Raw genomic sequence first — 20,267 nt, 5'->3', positions numbered from 1 at the left:
CGTGGGACACAAAGGCCCCAGGGCGGGGCTGCGTGAGTCCCGGGCAGGAGTTACGTTTCCAATCAGTTGACCTTCCAGCATCTGACGAGGCCACGTGCTGGACAGGAAGTGTGTGAGTCCCAGCCCCCGGGCCGCCCGCAGGCTGGGCCTTCCCCTCCCTTGGGGACCACCGGCCTGGACCCCACAGAGGCAGCTCGCCAGGCTTTCCTCTCTGCCTGCTGGGTCCTCAGGGGAGTACCGAACCTTCCAGGCCCAGACGAAGGATAAAGCGGTGGCAGACACGGCCCCCCAATTCTGTACTGAGAGCACTGATGCTCGGTATTTATCGACTACCCGCCTGTGCGGACGCAACAGAGGCCATTCCGGGCCCGGGGAACCCCAGATCTGTTCACCACGTGGTAGACTGCTGGCCCCAAAAAAGCCACGATGCTTCTGCCACAGAACCCCAAGGAATAATAACTATCTGGCGTTTTAAGACACCTCACCTTGGGGTGGTCTGTGACCTAGCAGAAGGTTTCTCATACAAGCTGTTGATGGATTTGGGGTTTGGGGGGGAGGGGGCACCCTTCAGAGACGATAGGCACACACCAGCACCCATTTATCTACCTTTCAAAGCTCCTTTAATTGCGCCTTTTATTTTGAGATCATTTTAGATGCGCGTGCCGTTGTAAAAAATAACAGAGATCCCACACACCGGTCCCAGTTTCCCCCGAGAGCGAACATCGTCAAGCTGCAGGAGCTGACCAGGCAGGGCAGAGGACGGTCTGTCGCCCCCGGGACCCCACCTCCTGTTCTTCCACAGCCACGCCTACTTCCCTCCTGACCTCACCTCGACCCCGGAAAGCCACTAATCTCCTCTCCAATTCTGTCCTTTCGACACCTCAGGAATGTTTTATAAATGGACTCATGCGGTATATGAGCTGGCGAGGCCGGCGTTTGTCACTCAGCACAGGACTCCGCTGCGAGTACCTTGGGTCACGGCCCACATAACGTGGGAGGGGCGCACCACGGGCCGTTTCACCATTCACCCACCGAGGCCACTGGGATGTTTCCAGTCTGGGGCTGCCGTGAACGCCCGTGTGCGGGCCTCTGGGGGGACATGAGCAACTCAGAGTCACAGGGGACACCAGCCTCTGGGTTTCTTCTTCTGTGAGGTCTTCATCTGGGTTTCCTATCGGGGTACTACAAAAGGCCCAGTGACCTGGGAAGCAACCCCTCCTCTCCTATTTTTCTGGGAGAGACCATATAGAATTGGTGTCATTCTTTAAACATTTGGTAGAATTCTGCAGTGAAACCATCTGGGCCTGCAGAGTTTGGGGGGAGTTTTTAAATTACAAGTACTATTTCCTTAATAGCAATGTGGTCATTGAATTAGACCATTTCATCTGGGCCTTAAATGCATGTAGATAGGGTTGCATGTGAAATTCCTCCACTACCCGTCGAGATCCACAGGGTCTGTACTGATGTCCTGTTTTATTCCTCACAGAGGGAACTATGTTGTCTTTCTTTTCTCATCAGTCATTCTAGAAGCTTACCAGTGTTATTGATCTTTCCAAAGCTCTCTGTTTCATCAATTTTCTGTATTGTTTTTCTGTTTTTGACTCCTCTGGTTTCTCCTCTTCTCTTTATTATTTCCTTCATTCTGCTTGCCTACTTTGAGTGTACTTTGCTCTTATTTTCAGAGGTTCTTAAGGTAGAAGCTTATTACTGATTTGAGAGTTTCCTTTTCTTCCTTATAGTAGTTTTAGTGCTATGACTTTTCCTTGAGGCACTGCTCTAGCTGCAACCCCATGTATCTTGGTATTTTGCATTTCATCGCCTCTAAGTTTATAACAAATCTTAAGCAAACTCTCTTCCTTCTTTCCTTCCTCTCTTTTCTGAATAATCTATTACATCAGCCAAATCTCTATTAGGGCCCCTTGTTCCTGGCACCTGCTGAAGTCAGTGGTAGAGAGGCCCAAGGAGTGAGCAGCTTGTTAGTCAGTGGCCCAGTGGGCCAACACATTGTTTAAATAACAGTGGACTGAGAAAATAAATAACCATATCAAGGAAAATGGGAACAGGTCTCTCACTGAGAGAAAAGAGTTACAAACATGAAAGAGGAAAAACTAGGGGCACCTGTGTGGCTCAGTCGATAAGCATCTGCCTTCGGCTCAGGTCGTGATCCTGGGGTCCTGGATGGAGCCCTGCATCAGGCTCCTTGCTTGGTAGGTAGCCTGCTACTCCCTTTCCTACTCCCCCTGCCTGTGTTTCCTCTCTCGCTGTGTCTCTCTCTGTCAAATAAATAAAATCTTAAAAAAAAAAAAAAAAAAGGAGGAAAAACTAGATTAACTCTGTCGTGTTGGGATGGAGTTCAAGGATTTCAAGAAGTAGGAATGAAATAAATCAGAACTTTGGTGTGTGCACACCTACACACAGCTACGCGTCCCAGCTCCACCCGGTGACAGAGATGGTGAGCGAGACACCCCAGCAGCGATAAGAACACCCGCACCCCGACCTTGGTTTCCAAATGCCATTCTTGCAGAGGATCCAGAGCCCTGTGAGTAAACGGCTGACTCCAGGGTTGGGGCAGAGCAAGTACAAAATAAGCCTGGAATGTCTCTTTCTGCCAAAAAGCAAAGGAGCACTCATAAAAACCATTAAGCTGCCAAGAGCCCGGAGCTACGCACGGACGGCGCTTACACCTGCATCCCTATCGTCACGTCTGAGACGTGGGCCAAACAGGAAACAATCGCACGTCAGGTTAATGAAAGGAGTGGATTTATCCATCGAATAAAACAGGAGTTTGTGAAACCACAATAATACAAATACACAGAAAGAAGAGAGAACTCCTTGGTACAGCAGAAAGCCAACCAATACACGCGGAGAGCTTGACGGAATTAGCCACAGCCGACACCCGGCACAGGGACGCCAGACACAGGTGTGACCACCGAGGGGGCTCGGACCAACAGGTGCAATGTGAGAGGACAGGCTTGCGTGTGCTGGGGGAGGGTGGACAGAGAATGATAAAGCGAAAGTGGAAAAATGTCAACAACGGGGCACCTGGGCCGAGGGAACATGAGTTCTTGTTTTAATTTTGCAACTTTTCTGAAAGTCTGCAGTTTGAAATTAAAACGTGTACGGTCCAGGGTGACTGGGTGGCTGGGTCGGCTAAGAGTCCGACTCTTGATTTTGGCTCAGGTCACGATCTCAGGGTCAGGCTCCGCACTCAGCAAGGAGTCTGCTTGGGTCTCTCTCCCTCTGCCTCGTCTGCTCCCCTCTGCTCAGGTTCTCTCCTGGGTGCAGTCTCTCTCTCTCAAACAAATAAATAAATCTTAAAAAAAAAAAAAAAAGCGTCCCATCCACGACCGGGTCTTCAGTGTCCTTGTTAAACCCACGAGCCACGTTCCTAGAGATCTTCCACATCAGCACACAGAGCTCGGCCACATCCCTTTTCATGGCTGTGCGACACTGCACTGCTTGCACGACCCTCCTTTCTACTGAACAAGTCCTCCGTTTCCGGAGGCCGGGCTCTACAAGGGAACGATGCCTCACCACCTATAAAACATGACCCTTATGAACGCTGCCACGTGCACGGTGTTGGAAAGAAGTACGCACCTCGCCCTCTGAAGCCCTTGAGTGTTTTGGAACATTCAGTCAAGCAGAGACAGACCCACGCCCTCCCCAACCCCAGAGCGTGGCGTGTGGGGCCATCCCTCCGCACCGCCCCTCGCATCGCCCACGTCCCTCGGGACACCTGGAGTTCTAAGGTGAGGCTCAGACCCAAGAGGTGAGGAGGGACTTGAAGAAATGCCCGGGAAAGCAGTTCCCAACGACCCCTGCTCTGGTTGGCCCCTTTCCCCAAGGTCACGGGAATCTCAGGCATTTGGATGCTCTGCCTGATGAGAAGCCGAGGACGCTAATGCGGAGGGAGAGTTTCCATTCAGCCAGAGCGCTCTGCAGAAATATTTTCCAGCGCTTTCCAAAAGGTAGCCCCCACGGCCCTGGGCCAGAGCAGGCCAAGCCCACCAGGGCTCGTGCCGCCGGCCCGGTCACAAGGGGCTCCACCGCCTCGTCCGGGAACACGGGGCCACACAACGCAGCAGTGTCCCCTGCTGAGGCCTCAGGGACACGTGACAGGGACGGGAGATAATTCTGGTTGTCATGACGGAGGGGTGCTGCTGGCACTAATGGACAGAAGCCAGGGACACAGCTCAGCACCCTGCAGGCCCCTGGAATGAAGACTGAGCCACCACCGACAGGTGTCAACAGTGCCGAGGCGGAGACACCTACTGCACCTCTCCTAAGTCCTTTCTTCCCCCAACATCAAAATCCCCAGGCTATCCGGCCCTGCTCACACCCCGCCCCCAGCACCGGCTCTCTCTCCGAGCCCAAGCCCTGCACAGTCCTTGTCTGCCCAGCGGCCAGGAGGTCACCCTGCAGACTGCTAGTGGGCACGGCTGGCTTGGGCAGACACTCCCCGGTGCCACGGCCAAGGCAGACGAGCCATCCTTGTTTCCCCAGGATCTCACAGAACATTCCCTTGATGACGTCTATGCCCCCAGCCCTGGGGCTGAGAGACGCTGGAGCAGAGCAAGGGGCCTCCCCAGAACCCCGGAAGGTGCCCCATGTGAGAGTAGCCCCAGGCACACAGAAGGCTCCCAGGGAGGGTGTGACCCCCTTTCGCAGAGTCTCTCCAGGAAAAACAAAGGGACGAGACGCCCACGTGAGAGCTGCTTCCGTAAGGAGCGTGCTTCTCCCCGCCCCGCGCCCAAGCCCGAGTTCCCGGTGGCGGGGGGAGGCACAGCCTTCCCCATCGGGCACACTCGCTCTTCTGCACGTTGGTGGTGCACGTTTATCCTGCAAAATAGCCTCAGAAGAAACGCACGTCTGCCCGTCAGATCGCCAGTCCTTAGTCCTCCCGAGCCGCCCCAGACCAGGTGCGGCAGGGGCTCCACCAGACCCGGCAAAGACCAACATGTTAGTGCAAAGCATCTGCTTTCAGAGACACCTTCCCAGGGAAGAGCCCAGCGCTCGCGCGTCTTCCCTTCACGGAGGGCAAATGACCCTAAAAGACGTTCTCGTCTACGATGTCATCAAGCAGAGAAAAAGTAAACAGACTTTGGCCCGTTCCCTGCGTGGGAGGCCAACCCACATGGACCCCACCTCACTGCGTCTGGCTTCCGGCTGGCTTTGGCCCATGGGAGCCCAACAGGGGATCAGAGGGAAGGCAGGGCGAGCCTTCAGAAGGGCCTCTGGAGAGGTCACTATCCCACTTAAGTGGCTTCTCTCCGTGACTCTGTCCTTGTGGGCTCTGCCCTCCGCCTGTCCCTCCAGCCTGGCTGCTGCCCCCGTCCAGGATCACACACCAGCCCTCATGGACGCCCTCCACCCTGCCCCTTGCTGGGTCTTCGAGGGCTCCCCGTTTCCTTTGAGGACCCTGCCTGATAAGACAAGCTGGCCAGACTTGGGCGGGGGGGTCCACGGAGCTGCCGTGGGTTTCCACACAGGACGCAAGACATGCACAGCAGACCACACCTCAGAGAAACAGGAGGTCAAGGAGGGCACGTGAGCCAGAGCCAGGCAGCGAGAGAGCAGGGCGGGTGCAGGAGGGGGCCTCGGACTCTCCACCATTCCTCCCTCTCGGGCTGCCCGAACTACTCGGACACGCTGTCTTACGCACAGCGCAGGGGAGGGGCCTAGGGCTGAGGTATTTGGGGGGCCCAGGCAGGTGGGGCTGCACCAAGGGCCACAGTCAGCACAGACCACGGAACCGGGGTCCAGAGGGCAGAGCCACCAGCCCTTAGGGACCATTTCCTGAGTCACGTTCACCCCTTATCCCGGGGCTGCAGACCCCGCCGAAGAACATGGCCGCGTCTGAGCACGTTAAGAGCCCCGGGCGTGTTGGGGCACCTGGGTAGCTCAGTGGGTGAAGCCTCTGCCTTCAGCTCAGGTCATGATCTCAGGGTCCTGGGATCGAGTCCCGCATCGGGCTCTCTGCTCGGCGGGGAACCTGCTTCTCCCTCTCTGCCTGCCTCTCTGTCTACTTGTGATCTCTGTCAAATACATAAATAAAATCTTCAAAAAAAAAAAAAAAAAAGAGCCCCAGGCTCGGAGTCCTGTGGAAACAACACGCCCCTCCCCCGCCCCCACGAGACAGCTGTGTGACCCGCAAACCCCACCACGGAAGCCTGACGACAACCGCTCGGTTCCTCGTGTGGAATCACCTCGGGCAACGGAGGAAGCAGCTGAGCCCCAGGAAAGGCGCGGCCTAGTCCCGGGCCGAGGGCCTGGCTCAGCCTGGAAACGGAAGCGGCAGGCTACGAGGACGCACCCCTGTGCGGCTCCCGGCGGGAGGCTCCCTCCTCTGGGACATTCCGGGGGCGCGCTGCGGGGGGACATTACCCGTGGGCAGGCCCCTGGCGGGTGCTCCCAGTACACAGGTGACAGCCAAGGGTGACGCATTGGGACCCAAGCAGAGGTGACCCCACTAGGGTCCCGACCCTGCCCAACGGAGACGCGTGGCTGCTGGGTCATCCGCGGTGATTCCAGAACATGCTACGTGCCAGCACCCCGACGGGGACGCCAAGGCCGACGTGGCGGCAGAGCCCAACACCGTCAGCTGGGCCGGGGAGGCGGGTTCCCACGCAAGCAGGCAGAAGTCACAGCTGGGCCTTCTCTGCTTCCGACAGGACCTGGGCTCCAAACGGGCCCCTCGGCCCGAGCAGGCGGACTGGCACCCTGGCTGGCGTGCAGCCACTGAGAAGCACACGGCTCCAGAGAGCATGGGGCCCCGGCGTCCAGCCCCATGAACACCACAGGGGCGAGGCCCAGAGGCAGACAGACTGGCTCAGAGGCCTGCAGGGGCCAGACTGTGGGGCGGGACGTGCTTGGTGGCAGCACCTCTTGGCCCTAGGGAGGTGGGGAATGAGAGGTACCCCAGCACTGACCTTCCCCTCCCTGTACTCAAGGGCACGGGCGACACTCCAGCAAAAGCCTGGATACATCCAGGCCAGAAAAACCACTAACTCCAAGTCCCCATCCTAGGGCCATTGGGGGGTAGGGGCAGTGTCAGCCTCACAGGAGCTCTGCCACCAATCTGTCCTCATCGTTCCTGCTGGATATAGGAAAGTGGTCCAGATTCCACGGACAGAGAACCCACATACAGAGAACCCAGGCTCTCTCCACCCATCTGTCCTGCCGTCTGGGGCAGACTCAGGCAGACAGAAGAGCCCAGAGCTCAGAGGGACTCGGCCACACACTACGGAGACACAGCCCTGTCCTCGGGGAGCCGCTGACCCTCCAGGACACAGGGACACCATCTCCTCACCTGTGCCCAAAAGAAGGCTGCTGTCCCTCACCTTCCCATGGGGGAGCCGCCCCGGAGTTCTCCGGGAAAGAGAAAAGCGGTTTGCCAAAACCACAGCGAGGGAAAATGGAGCATTCTGATGAAAACACTTAACGTGTCCCCTACAAGCCCGTGCACGGCCAAATAAAACGAAACCCAAACGGCCTACAGCTTCACAGCATTTCCTCCAAGACCCTCAGACTCTGCCTCGGGTCATGTCCAGGTGGGAGAGGATAACTCGGGCTTTGGGTTCACATGTGAACGGGCCAGGAATCGAGGCCACCAGTAATGACTCGAGCCCAGGCAGCCGCAACGTGTGATCCCCTTCCGTGCCTTCCTCTGCCGCGGGGTGACCCCTGGGGGTCCCCGAGTCTCCCCACCCCAGCACACACACCCTCAACAAATGCTCATTGCCTCAATCACTTTTCCAGTCAGTATAGACGTTTTTAAATTGCAGAGTACAAGCGACTTAAGACACGGGAAGCGTGGGGGAGGGGGCCTGTCCTACCTTGTTGTAATATTGCACCTGCACCGAGTGCCAGCGCCCGTCGCTCACGCCCCCGGGAACCTGGGGTGTCACCGTGGTCGTAGTCTCACCTGCGGGCGGGGGGGTGGGGGAGAGGTCAGAGAGAACACACATTAGCGGGCCACGAATAAGACAGCCCAGAAAAACGCTCTGTGCCGACAGTGAGGATAACGCAGTTAACAGGTTCTCAAATATTGCTGATGGACAGACGTACAGTGACTCCCCGCCTGGCAATCTGAGCTATGTCTTCCGTATTTTCGGTGTCATGGAGCACACCGCAATGAACACCACTGTGTGCTCTGGATTCCTCCCCCTCCCCCCAGCACAGATTCTAGTGGAAACAGGGGAGCGGCAGGTGAGCCCACGGAAAGGCGCTGCCCAGGCTGGGGTGGTTCCCACCGACAAGGTGCCCGCGCAGGGTTCAGGGAGCGGCTCCTTCCGGGGGGGCCCACCTGCTGAGAAGGTGAGCTGAACCTGCTCGCCCACGATCTCTAGGGCGATGAAGTCGTGCTTCTCATTGAAGCGCCCGTTGTAGAGCAGCAGGGCGTCCCTCTCCCGGGTGGCAAACCTGCGGGGCCAAGCAGGAGCACGTCACAGAACAAATAAGCCCCGCGCAGAAGGTGTGCCTGCGGTGGAAGCAAGAGGCGGCCGCGACACGGCACGGCCAGTCCGCCGTGGCCGAGCGCGGGCCACACTCAGGGAAGACTCCGATGCCCGGGCACTCATCTTTCTCATCAGCGGTTGACAGCCCATAAAACCTGCTTAGCGATGCTCTTTTCTGGAAGCAGAGAACCAGACTGCACAGAGGAATCTGATTTCCACGGGCTGTAGAATATGAAAAGACGACATCCGAACGGTGTCCTAAAAGCCACTGAACCAATCGGAGATGTCCGAACAGAAGCACATGGCGGGCACATTCAGCTCCTGGAAACGGACCCCCACGCGCGCTTACCAGGACACAGGTACGCAGTCCCCTCCCATGCAGGGAAGCTGTGTTGATGACTACCACAGGGCCTTTGTCCCTTGTCTCCACCACCGGACTCCACCTACACCAGGTCTTTTCCTACCAAACATTACAGTTCTCCCTGCCCCAGGACCTTTGCACCTGCTGCTCCCTCTGCCAAATCTTCCCCCACTCTGCAGATCTCCCCAGAGACACTCTATTATGTGCTTTATTCCGTAACTCATTTTACCCACACTGTGCCCCCAGCCCCGTCGAATCTATCACATCATGCAGTCGATTTCAGAACTTATCCTGCTTGTTTATTTGTGTTTAAGAACCTGTGATCCCGGGGTGCCTGGGTGGCTCAGTGGGTTAAAGCCTCTGCCTTCAGCTCAGGTCATGATCTCAGGGTCCTGGGATCGAGCCCTGCCTCGGGCTCTCCGCTCAGCAAAGAGCCTGCTTCCCTCTCTCTCTCTGTCTCTCTGCCTGCTTGTGATCTCTGTCTGCCAAATAAATAAATAAAATCTTTAAAAAAAAAAAAGAACCTATGATCCTTAAGGGTGAGGGAATGACTCATTCAGTTCTGCATCCTGGAGCCCAAGACGGGGTGGGGTGCACAGAAGAGCTTCATAAAGATGGGCTGAGCAGGTGAGTGCAGAGAAAGCGTGACTGAGAAAGCAGTTCGTGAAAAACAAACAGACCTGTCAGACCTCATGCTTCTGAAGAGCTAAGAGCCACTTATTTCAACAAGAGCTACACCCTCAGAGGTCCTACTCCCAACCCCATGGTCCCAGGAAGGGCAACCCCTCAGACCCAGCGATTCCTGCGTCACAGCCATGCCTCTGGACACCCGCTTACAGAGACCCTAGAAGGTGCCTTATATGAACTTGGGACTGGGTCCCCAGTGGGCTGGATCGGGGGGCTGAGGGGGCAGAACTACTCCCTTTGGGTCGAGGCTGGTTTCTCTGTTTCTGCAGGAGCGTCTGTCTGAACCAGCCTCAGACATGGGCCTCCAGCCTTCCCTGAGTTCCCTAAAACGAACAGTTTTAGGGCGGCTCCTCTGCTCAAGTTTTGGGAGGATTTTCCACAGTTTCTGGAAGTCGTTCCTTCAAAATCTACTCACGGAGGCACCGGGGCCCCGATGTCCGCCACGGCCACCGCTAGGGAAGCAGCGCACGGGCTGCTGGCAGGGGTGATCACCTGAAAACACTCAATCTGACAAGCAAGTGGGCGTCCCATTACGCTCCCCGCATGTTTAGTCAAATGCTTTACTTTCTAGTCTCTGAGTCTGGAGCCGCAGACTTCCTGTCGGTCTCCGCCTCCCGCGCCGGGACTTCCGGTCACCTCTTAGGTCAGTCCGCAACAGGGGCCCCACCAGCCGCCCACAGTCACTACCGAAAGTGTGACGTGGACTGCTGCCACGCCCCGGGGGGAAGGGTTGCCACGACCCTACAGATGTCAACATCACGTGCCCCCAGACCAACGCCCGTCACGTGCCAGGGACACGTCTGCCTGAAGACACAAACGCCTCTGGTTTGGAGGGCGGACGCCCCCGGGAGCACGATGTTTTAAACGTCAAGCCACGTGGGGCACAGAGCGGTCGAAGCCATCCCACGGCAGAGCCCTCATTTTGGAGGCCGTGCCCGTGGGGTGGCCCTTCTGGGGCAGGTCTTGTGGGCAGAGAGCCAGGACGCTGGGCCGGGCAGGCATGGCCCAGCTGAGCCGTCCACGCCAAAGGCGGATGCCACGTGCTCCTGCTGCAGCCTGGGGAACAGGTGGGCCGGGCCAAGCCCCGAAAGCCAGGCACGTCCTCTGCACCCCCAAGTCCTCACAGCACGGTCCAGACAGGGACCCCACCCCATTGGCTGTTCTAACAGAATGTGGCAGAGCCATGGACTGTGGGTCGAAATAAAACAGCAACAACCTCAAAACTGCGGGCCCCCAGGTGACCCGAGTCTCAGAATGGCTGCTCCAGTCACAGGAACCTGCCATGCAGGCCTGGAGGGCCGAGGGGATTCCCGTGTCCTATCTCCCCGCTCGGGCCCCAGGAAGGGGACGGCACCCTCAGGTCAGACGCCAGGCCTCGAGCTCCTACTTGGGCTCCATGGATCACGGTGCTCTGATTATTTGATTAAAGCTGGCATCTTGAGGTCACTGGCCAGGAAGAAGCGGCCGAGCACCTGCTGACCTCTGGGCACCTGGGATGTCAGGATATAGGACAAAAAGCCCCTATAGCTTCAGCCCAATGGCGGACAGGTGCAGACAGAGCACCAGGGTTGACGGCAGCCTGACCCCACAGGCAAGGACACCAGAGGGGATGGGAACACAGGAGCGGGCAGTGACCACCTGCCCAGCCAGAGCTGGAACACACGTACTGTCCAGCCTGGGGAGGGGTCCTCCCAGAGGAAGCAGCGGGGGTAGGTGGGCCAGCAGGAGGTAGGAATGCTTGGGTGAGGCCATGAGCGAGGGAGGGCAGCCCCATCACAGGGCACAAGGTGCCAGACTTGGTGGGGACTAGGGCCTGTCCACAGAGGACCTACATCCCGTTAGGAAGGATGGGCTTTACCCCCGGCAGGAGCAGGCCTGGCAGGACTCAGGCTGACTCAAGCCAAGCAGATGAGCCCGGCGCTGTCACACCAGGTCACCATGGAGAGAGGACAGGACCAAGGTGCTGGGGACTGTGAAGGGAGAAATGTCCAGACAGGGGACAGGACCTGACTGAGAGTGAGAGCTTCAGGGAGAGGCCGATGTGGGCCCTGTGCCTCAAGCAGCTCTGAAGAGAAAGGTTCCTTTCGGGTCTGGAGGGGAGCTTGGGGATGCCTACTCGGAGAGCTCAGCGGGCCTGAACCCTGTCTCCAACGGCCCAGCCCCGCAGAGCGGGCTTCACCTGGGATCACCACGTAATGGGGGCCTTTCCCCAGCTCTGACACCCAGGGTCCCGCCCCCTAGATTTTAAGATCCCTAGGGACATTTCTAAAATCCTTTCTGACTTACCTCATGTCACCCAGAGCGTCTCGTGCATGACAGGTGGTCAGTAAGCGCCGGAGCAAACAGCGCACGGGGGCCCCAACCACGCTCAACGCTGGGAAGGCACCGTGTGGCCCTCATGCTGGCACACGCTGGCTCCCACCTCCTGCCCCGTCCCCAGCGTCCTGCCCTGTCTTGCCCTGTCCCCAGCACGCTCACTGCCCTTCCCAGGGACAGCTCTTCCCTGATGCAGCCAGCCCACACTCCGGGCTCCAGGGGCTCGGGCCAGCGGGGCTGCATCCCAGCCACTCGCCAAGGAGAGGTCCCGACTATTCTGGGCTGCACCCCTCACCCGTTCAGGGGCAGGACCCCCAGAGAGGAGCCTGTCCTCAAAGGGCAGCTCGCAGGGGAGCCGCTTCGGGGGTGCCTGCTCAAAGGACATGGGGCGCTACATTCCCACTAGAAGACCACGTAAGGGCCCCCAAACAATGGCACTAAAGACAAGACAAAAAATACACCCACTTCCCTGTTAAACCTGATAGAATCTTTAAAGTAGAAAAGATAGATTTTTTTTTCAAATTAAGTTAAACCTCAACTCTCTTGGAGAAACATCAGCAGACAGAGCGAGCAGAGCCCATGAGAAGCCCACGCCGTGGTCCCAGGTGGGGAGCGGGGCTGCCAGGCCGCTGGGCCCCGGAACGCGAGGCAGGAAGCCAAGCCGAGTCCGCCGTCTGGCGCCAAGCGCCCTCCACCTCCGGCCGCCGGGCGTCAGAGCCACCCAGGTGTCGGCGAGTGGGCAGGACCCGAAAGGCAAGGGCTGGCTTCCCGCCGTGTGACCTGGGCCGTCGTAAGGGACCATGCCGGGCTCAGCCCTCCACGGCCGCCGTCCTGAAAGTCTTCATTTTTGCCCCAGGGTCCCCCATTCCCCATGTGCAGGCACCCGCCCCATCAGCCAGCCGGTCCTACAGCCAGGCCTGACCAGCGGACACGGCCCCGCAGGCACCCTGGACGGACGCGCCGCAGGGACCCACGACGTTCCAGCGACAGGAGCTCGGCAGGGGTGTGGGGCCGCACTCACGTGAGGGAGACGGTGAAGTGGAAACGCTGCCTCAGGCCTCGGAAGGTGACAAAGGACCGGGGCGGGAAGGTCCTGGTGGTCACCTCGCAGTAGGGCCTCTCGAACGCGCCGGGAGGACACACGCAGTGGAAGCCGCCGACGAGCAGGTTGACGCAGGTGCCCCCGTTCCTGCACACCCCGTGGGCGCAGCGGCCCGAGCGTGCGTTCACCTCGCAGTGCTCTCCTGCAGGACGAGACAGAGGCGGGAGACGTCACCCCGAGCCCCGGGCCCCGAGCCGCCAGGGATGCCTCCTGAAGGAGCCGCGAGGCCGGGCCGGGGGCCGAGGTGCAGGGTAGACGCTGTGGGACCCGGCTTTCCCAGAGCCACGCCGCCAGCCTCCAGACGGGCCGCACGCCTGGGGCTTCCTCCGCGGGGGCCCCACCCCCGTCCCAGCTCTGCGGGGTCCCCACCCTCTGGGGGGCAGAGTCAAATGCAGCCGTGAGGGACCCTCTCTTAGGAGAGAATCGGCTGGAAGTGATGAGACGGACAGGGGTCCTCACGCCCCTCCCGCGCCATGCTGGGGCGGTGGCCACGCAGTCAGAGCAGAGGGAGACTGGGGAGTCGAGGGAGCGCCCTGCACCCGGGCCACCCCCGCGGGAGGCCTCCAGCCGAGCGCCGTGTTGGGATCCCTGCTCGGCAGGCAGTCGGCTTCTCCCTCCCCCTCTGTGAGCTCACTCGATTGCTCAAATAAATAAAATCCTTTAAAAATAAAGAAATAAAATAAAAAATAAAATGAAAGTATGGTATTCACATCCAAGAAAAAATCACTATACAAAAACATGGCACGGAGAGTGACAGCTGTCCGTGGTCTCCTGCACGCCCCCCAAGGAACAAGTCGGGGATGCTGGACGCCCGGCTGGCGCTGGCCGGCCTCTGCCGCCTCTGCTCAGGGCTCTTCCTGGAGATCGTCCCGTCAGCGCCCGGGCTTCTGCCGCTGCTCACGGCCGCACGGTATCCCACGGACGACCCACCGGCGCTATTGTCGCTGTGTGTATAAGCTACTTATAGCCTCTGCTGCTACTTCCTCTTTTTAAAAAGACTTTATGTATTTATTTGAAAGGGGGAGAGAGAGAGAGCATAAGAGCAGGGAGGGGGGAAGCAGGCTCGTCACTGAGCAGGGAGCCCGAGGCGGGACTCGATCCCAGGACCCCAGGAGCATAAGCTGAGCCGAAGGCAGACGTGTCACCAGCGGACCCACTGGGTGCTTCTAAAGCTTCTTCTATTGCCAATTTCTTCTGGCCCCTCCGTGCTGGCCTGGCCTTCGTGACCCCGAGGAAGGCCCTCACTGCACTGAGGCAGAGGGGACACAGTCTAGACTCGGATAATTATGACAAGCGTTTCCCCGCTGCCCTCCAAACAGGAGGCAGAACGTAGCGGCCCCCAGCAGCAGCAGGTGCGAGCGCCCTGTGAGAGTTTCCATTTGTGGCCAACGACAGAGGCGCCCTCTGTGCGTTTATTTCTGGGGAGGCCAGCGTCCGTTTGTGTCTTACTGGCGACGTTGATCAGCTAGAGGTTCACCTTTGTTTATGTATTTGGGGCCACACAGAAATGTTCCATCCGCGGACGGTCATGGTTATCGATGGGGGCCAGCAGGATGGGGTGCGGGTCACAGACCTCCCAAGTCCCCTTGCTGCCCACCGACGGCAGCCTTCACGCGGCAGGGGCTGTCACCGGGGCCCCCAGCCTCGTCTCAGCAGTCCGGGCCGACTAACAGAACACCGCAGGCCCGGTGGCTTTGAACAACACTCGCTCCTCACAGATCTGGGGACTGGACGTCCGTGATCAGGGTGTCGCGGGCCGAGTGCCCCCGGGTGTCCGGGAGCTCGTGGCGTTCACGCGGCCATCACCTGCGGGTGCGTGCACAGCTAGCTCGCTGGCGTCTCTGCGTGTGAGGCCACCGATCCCACCGCAGCCCCAGTGAGCCGGGTGCCGACGCCTCCCAGCTGGGACCCTGCACCCAGGTCGTCCCTGCACAATCCCTTGGCCGAGAAGCTGCCTTTGCTGGGGCCGGTCCCACCCCATGAGCGGCCCTCAAGGAGTCGGCCCAGGGCTGGCCATCGCGGAGCGGGGACACAGGACAGCCCTGTGCCCCCCACGCCCGCCGCCACACGCAGCTCCTCAGAAGGCAGCCCGCCCCGGAGCCCGGGAGCATTTCTCAGGCAGGAGACGCAGACACACGGGTTTCAGACAGCGCGGTCACTGACAGCCTAACGAGAGGCTTTGGGTCACCCAACGGAATGCTCCCAGGAGCTTATTTTGGGGGCACAGGCAAAACGGACTTGTGATGAACATCGGAAACAAAAGGTGCTCCTGAAAACGTGTGTCTTCCCTCTCCTTGCCCGACGGACCCCCCGTCTTCATCGCTGGTTGCAACAGTCCCAGAGAACACAACTCGCTCAGCAAAGGTGACTCCAGTCTGAGCCCTGTCAAAAACAGGGGAGGGGGCTGCACGCTGCTGACGACTCGCCGAATCCCATGCCCATGCAGGCCCAGCAGGCCAGTGAACGCCCCCGCGCCGGGGCTGAGCCCACCCCTCCAGCACCGCTGGGCCAAGCAAGGAGGCTGAGCCCGGAGCCCCAGCAGCCCACGCACCTGTTCCTCACAGGCACAGGCTGGGCTGGCCCTCAGGCAAGTGCTCACAGAAAGGCCTGGTTCGCACCCTGCTCCTGAGTGAAAGGAAAAGGACAGAAGCCCACCGACCCACCAGACCCCCTCGCAGCTCCCCCCTCGAAGGCACTGCTGTCCCCAGCCGGCTCCCGTTACCAGGGTGCTCCGCCCGCCACAGCACTGGGCCCCGCCCGGAGCCACACAGACTTGTGCTCGCACACACACAGACACAGGTGTGCACGCACACCCCTACACACACATGTACCCTCACACATACTCATAACTTCACACACACACGCACTCTCGCACACACACTAACACAGCTGCACACACGCCCTTACAACGCACTCATAACGTCCCACGAGTGCACCCTCACACGCGCCAGCACACGTTTGCCCTCGCACATGTGCACACTCATGGTGTCTCACATCACGATGCTCACACCCCGTCGCACACCTGCTCGTACACTCACACACCCTCCCCCACACACTCGCAAAGCAGTGCTCCACGCCTCCCCTGGGTGGACGGCCTGCGGCCTTCTTAAATTCTCTGCGCCCATTTTCAGCCCTTGGCTTGCCGTGTTTGTCCTTCGTACACTTCACGTTCTCTAATCTCTGCTGGAGAAATGTGTTTGACATCGGGGAGTGTTTGCTTTCCAAGTTCCAGGTGGGCATGTCGGTGGCCAAGCACAGTGTATCCTGGACCAGAGCCACCCTGCGGGGACAGGGCGGGGTGTGCTCCCCAAACCATGACGGCAAACAAAGGGAGGCGCGACACGGCCCTTCCCCCAGGGCTCCGCCCCGAGCTGTTCCAGAATCCGCCCCCCGGGGCTGGGCCAGGCGCTCCCACGTCTACCTGCTGAGTGTGAAGCCCGCACCCCCACTGCCCTCCCGAGCTCGGCGTGGCTGTGGACCACGAGGTCTGCCCTCAGCAGCCCCTCGCCCGAGGGCCTCCGATGTCCTCCGCGGCCCGGGGACAGGAGGCCCCGCACACCGGCCAGAGAGCTTGGCTGCTCTGGCGGATCCGACCTCGACCCTGCTGCTCAGCATTCCTGCTGCCAGAGCAGTTTTCCGCAGCCGCAAACGTCCTTCCTCAGGGGGAGCAGGAAGGACAGCCACGCGGGGACCCGCTGTGCAGACCATCCTGCTGTCCACAGAAAGGTGGGGACGGTACCACGGGGTTCTCCCTGTCCCGCTCCTTGCGGACCATGTGATGTTAAATAAGCTGTAAATAAAACCAGGTCCCTGTGGGGCTGTTCGTGTTGATTTAACCGTAACGCTTTGGGTTGCTGATTTTTTCATTTCCAATTCTGTTCATCTTCTAGGGCTGCTGGAACAAATCACAACAAACTTGGTGGCTTAAAACCACAGAATCCATAATCTCTCACAGTTCTGGAGGCCAGGAGTTCAGAATTAAGGTGTGGGCAAGGCTGGTTTCCTCTGAGGCTCCAGGGGACGGTCCCAATCCTTCTAGCACCTTCTGCCTCCCACGGCTCCCGTGGCTCCCAGGCTTGTGGCCACGTCCTCCACTGTCTGCCTCCATCTTCACCTGCGCACCTGCCCCATGTCCCAAATCCATCCCCCCCCACAATGACACCCAGTCACCGGATTTAGGGCAGACCCCAAATCCAGGAGGCTCTCTTCCTGAGAGGCTCAACTTAATACGACTTGAAAGACCCTATCTGGAAAGGAGGGCAATCCTGAGGCTCTGGATACAAATTGGGAGGGGGGCACTACTTAACCTACTACAGCAGTCCTCCATGTTCATCCTAAAGTTACGATTGCAGTAAATTTTGGCCTCAGTGTGTGGTGCCGAGGGAAGCAGCATCTGACTCCGGGGCTGCACCCCAGAGACCTCGCATCTCCGCCCTCAGGAGCGCTCTTCCCCAGCCTGGTCCAGAGGCCAACGAGGGGGACAGCACCCGGGCTGCTGCGGCCAGCGTCCCACCCCCACGGCCAGGCCTCAGGCGCTCTCCTCTGGGCCCAGCCCCCAACCAACCCAACCACGGCCCCAGAAAGCCCAGACCTCAAACCCCATCCCCCGGGGTACACCATCTGTCTGGGGGGGGCGGCAAGCCCAGAGCCAGCCACCCCCTTCGCTCCCCCGTCCTCCCCATCAGTGCCATCCAGCCACCTCCTGGGGTCCCGTGTCATGCACCTGCATGGCCGTCCGCACCCCCAGCTATGCAGCTCCCCTCATCCGCACAATCACAACAACCTCGCCACAGATGCCCTGACCCCAGGCCAGACACCTGCTGACTTACAAACCTGCTTGTGCCTCACATAACACCAGACAGAGCTTTCCAGAAGTCTGGTCTTGCTGGGTACTGGCTCCATGAAGACGCCCCTGGCCCTTAGCCACACTCCTGGCCCTGTGCACTCCACACCTGCCCACTGCACGCCCCACACTCCAGCCACATAGTCTCCCTCCTCACTGGGCAGTCGGGGATGCAACGGGTTAATGCAGGGGCCCCAACATTCTGGGTGGGTGTTCACCACGAACAAAGATAACCCAACGGTGACCGTCTTCCACGGGGCCGGGCCTCTCTCCTGGCCTATGTGGGTGGCTTCCCTGGGCCTGGATGCAACCCTGTCTTGGGCATCCCCCCTTAGCAAACCTCCCCCGCTCACCTGACCAGGACCAGGGTCCCACAACAGATGCTAAAGGGCCCAGAAGCCTCCCTCTAGAGAGTGTGTTCCGGTTCCGGGCTGACACTGGCCACCTCCCCAAGCTCCAGGGTGGGGACGGGGGCTGCTGGAGCCAAGCCTAGGAATGTCCGGCACATAGAGGGGGCCAGACACAGAGGGGGTGCCCGACGATACCCAGCACGTGGCAGGTACACGGCAAATGCTCCTGAAATGAAGTCACGAAATGCCAGGATTTCCCCGGGGCCGAGCCAGTGATTAATGCTTGCACGAAACTGTGAAACCTACATAATTCATGTATTTGATTCAAGCGGTGTTGGGAAAACAGTGACGTAACACACAAAGAATTACTTTTATAGTTAAACACGCCTTTCTGGAAGAGGCCAGTGAGAGATCTGAGTGGGGTCTCCAATGACCTGGGTGAGCCTGGAAAGCTTCCCTTGTCGGGGGTCTGGGACCTCCACTCCATGACCCCAGGTCTCCTGAGGGCGCTTCCCACAGCAGCCACTGTGGCTCGTGGACGCTACATGATCGTCCGTCCATGAGCACTTCCTCTGTGATGTCTGTCCCATGCAGTGGGGTGCTGACCAGTCCTAGGAGCCAGGCCTCGGTGGGGGGGCCCCGATGTGTAGCACTCTCCCACTTCCACAGCATACACACTCCCATCATGGCCCATTTCAAGCTTCCAACTTGACACCCCGAGCACGGAACTCAGAAGAGAGGCGATAGGATCGTTTTTAATGCTAAAAATCATCTCACTTTAGGGAACGAACTTGGATCGAACTTAGTGAGCCCCATATCTTTAAGTTTTGATATAGTTCTCATAAGAAACAACTATTAGGCTGAAATCCAAGTATTCCCAGACATACTTCGTATCCAGAGTGAACGTCCTCTTCCCTTTTCTGGGAATTCTCACTTAAATGAAGCGTGGGCTTCTCACATCCCAACATCCTGCTTGGAGTCAAACACTTGCTCTGGGCCATTCCACTCTGGGGCAACGCTCCCCGCTCCTACCACATGCCCCGCCCCCCGAGACGACTGCCAGCCCCGCCTCCACGCCTGGGATCAGGTTCACCTGCGCAAGCGGACACCCATGTTCAATAATGCACAGTAACGCACCACACCACGAGCCCCCTGCAGGGAAGGGACCCAGAAGCGGCCTCCTGCTCATGCCACAAAGGCAGAACCCCAAGCAGAAATTTTGGAGAGTCCCCCCAACCGCCTGAAACCATTCTTGACCATGAAAAAAAGCTAGCAGGAGCCGAGACGCCTCCCCGCCATGGCCTCATGCACACGCCTGCGACAGGATGCCTGTCCCACACCAGGCTTGGGGCTGGGAGTGAGGGGACACTGCGTGCCTACCCAGGACCCCAGCCCTCAGTGTCAGAGCCATAGACCCTCCAGCTGAGGGGGCTGAATCCCCTGGAAAAACCCCAGCCCAAAAGGGCTGGAGGCCAGGGCGTACCTGCAACGTGACCACTAGAAACACGGGGTTATGGGGGGGGTTGCTGACCAGCCCCGCACTTGCTTCCCTACTGCTCTGAACCCCACAGCACCAAGTAAGGGGTCTGTCTATGTGGCCATCTTGCAGACGGGAAAACTGAGGCCTGGCAGAAGGTATCAAACATACCATTTTTTGCACGTAACAAAAACGCAAGGAAGAGATGTGCCTGGGTGTGGGAGCCTTCAAGTGGGACCTGCCCAGCTGTTGGGGGGTCGTGGCATGAGGGGCCGGGCGACCACTCAGCCCCAGAAAGGGCAGGAGGACCCAGGTCCCGGCCATCAGGACACCACGCTGAGGCAGGAGGTCTGTGAGCGAGGAAGGGGAGGCTGAGCCCCTTGGTCTCACCATAGAGAGAACCGGCAGGCGAGCAAGATCGAGGAAGCAGATGGCGTAAGAGTGAGGCGTGTGTGCAAGTGTGCACGTACGGTGTGTGTGTGCATGTGGTGTGAGTGTGGTATACGTGTGTGCATGTGTGGTGTGAGTGTGTGGTGTGTGTGTGATGTAGGGGACGTGGGTGTGATGTGTAGGTTGTGTGAGGTGTGTGATATGTGCGTGTGTGTTGTGTACATGTGTGTGTACGTGTATGCGTGTGTGCCATGTGTGGGCTGTGGAGGGTGTGCATGCACACGG

The 20,267-nt window shown here is 59.0% G+C and overlaps 1 protein-coding gene across 1 annotated transcript in view; it reads right to left on the bottom strand.

Annotated features, from left to right (window-relative positions):
- Positions 1–20,267, bottom strand: part of CELSR1 (cadherin EGF LAG seven-pass G-type receptor 1) — a 131,853-nt gene that overhangs the window by 47,136 nt on the left and 64,450 nt on the right. Inside the window, exons 3-5 of the mRNA XM_032882764.1 lie at positions 12,842–13,064; positions 8,306–8,421; positions 7,836–7,924 (exon numbers count right to left, since the gene is read on the bottom strand). Coding sequence (XP_032738655.1) covers positions 7,836–7,924; positions 8,306–8,421; positions 12,842–13,064 — 428 coding nt within the window. The remainder of the gene's footprint in view (positions 1–7,835; positions 7,925–8,305; positions 8,422–12,841; positions 13,065–20,267) is intronic.

Source organism: Lontra canadensis, unplaced genomic scaffold (genome assembly GCF_010015895.1).
Source record: "Lontra canadensis isolate GAN:19392208 unplaced genomic scaffold, GSC_riverotter_1.0 scaffold84, whole genome shotgun sequence".
Classification (NCBI taxonomy): domain Eukaryota; kingdom Metazoa; phylum Chordata; class Mammalia; order Carnivora; family Mustelidae; genus Lontra; species Lontra canadensis.
The sequence above is the reverse complement of the archived record's forward strand: the minus strand, read 5'-3'. Positions and strand labels throughout refer to the sequence as shown.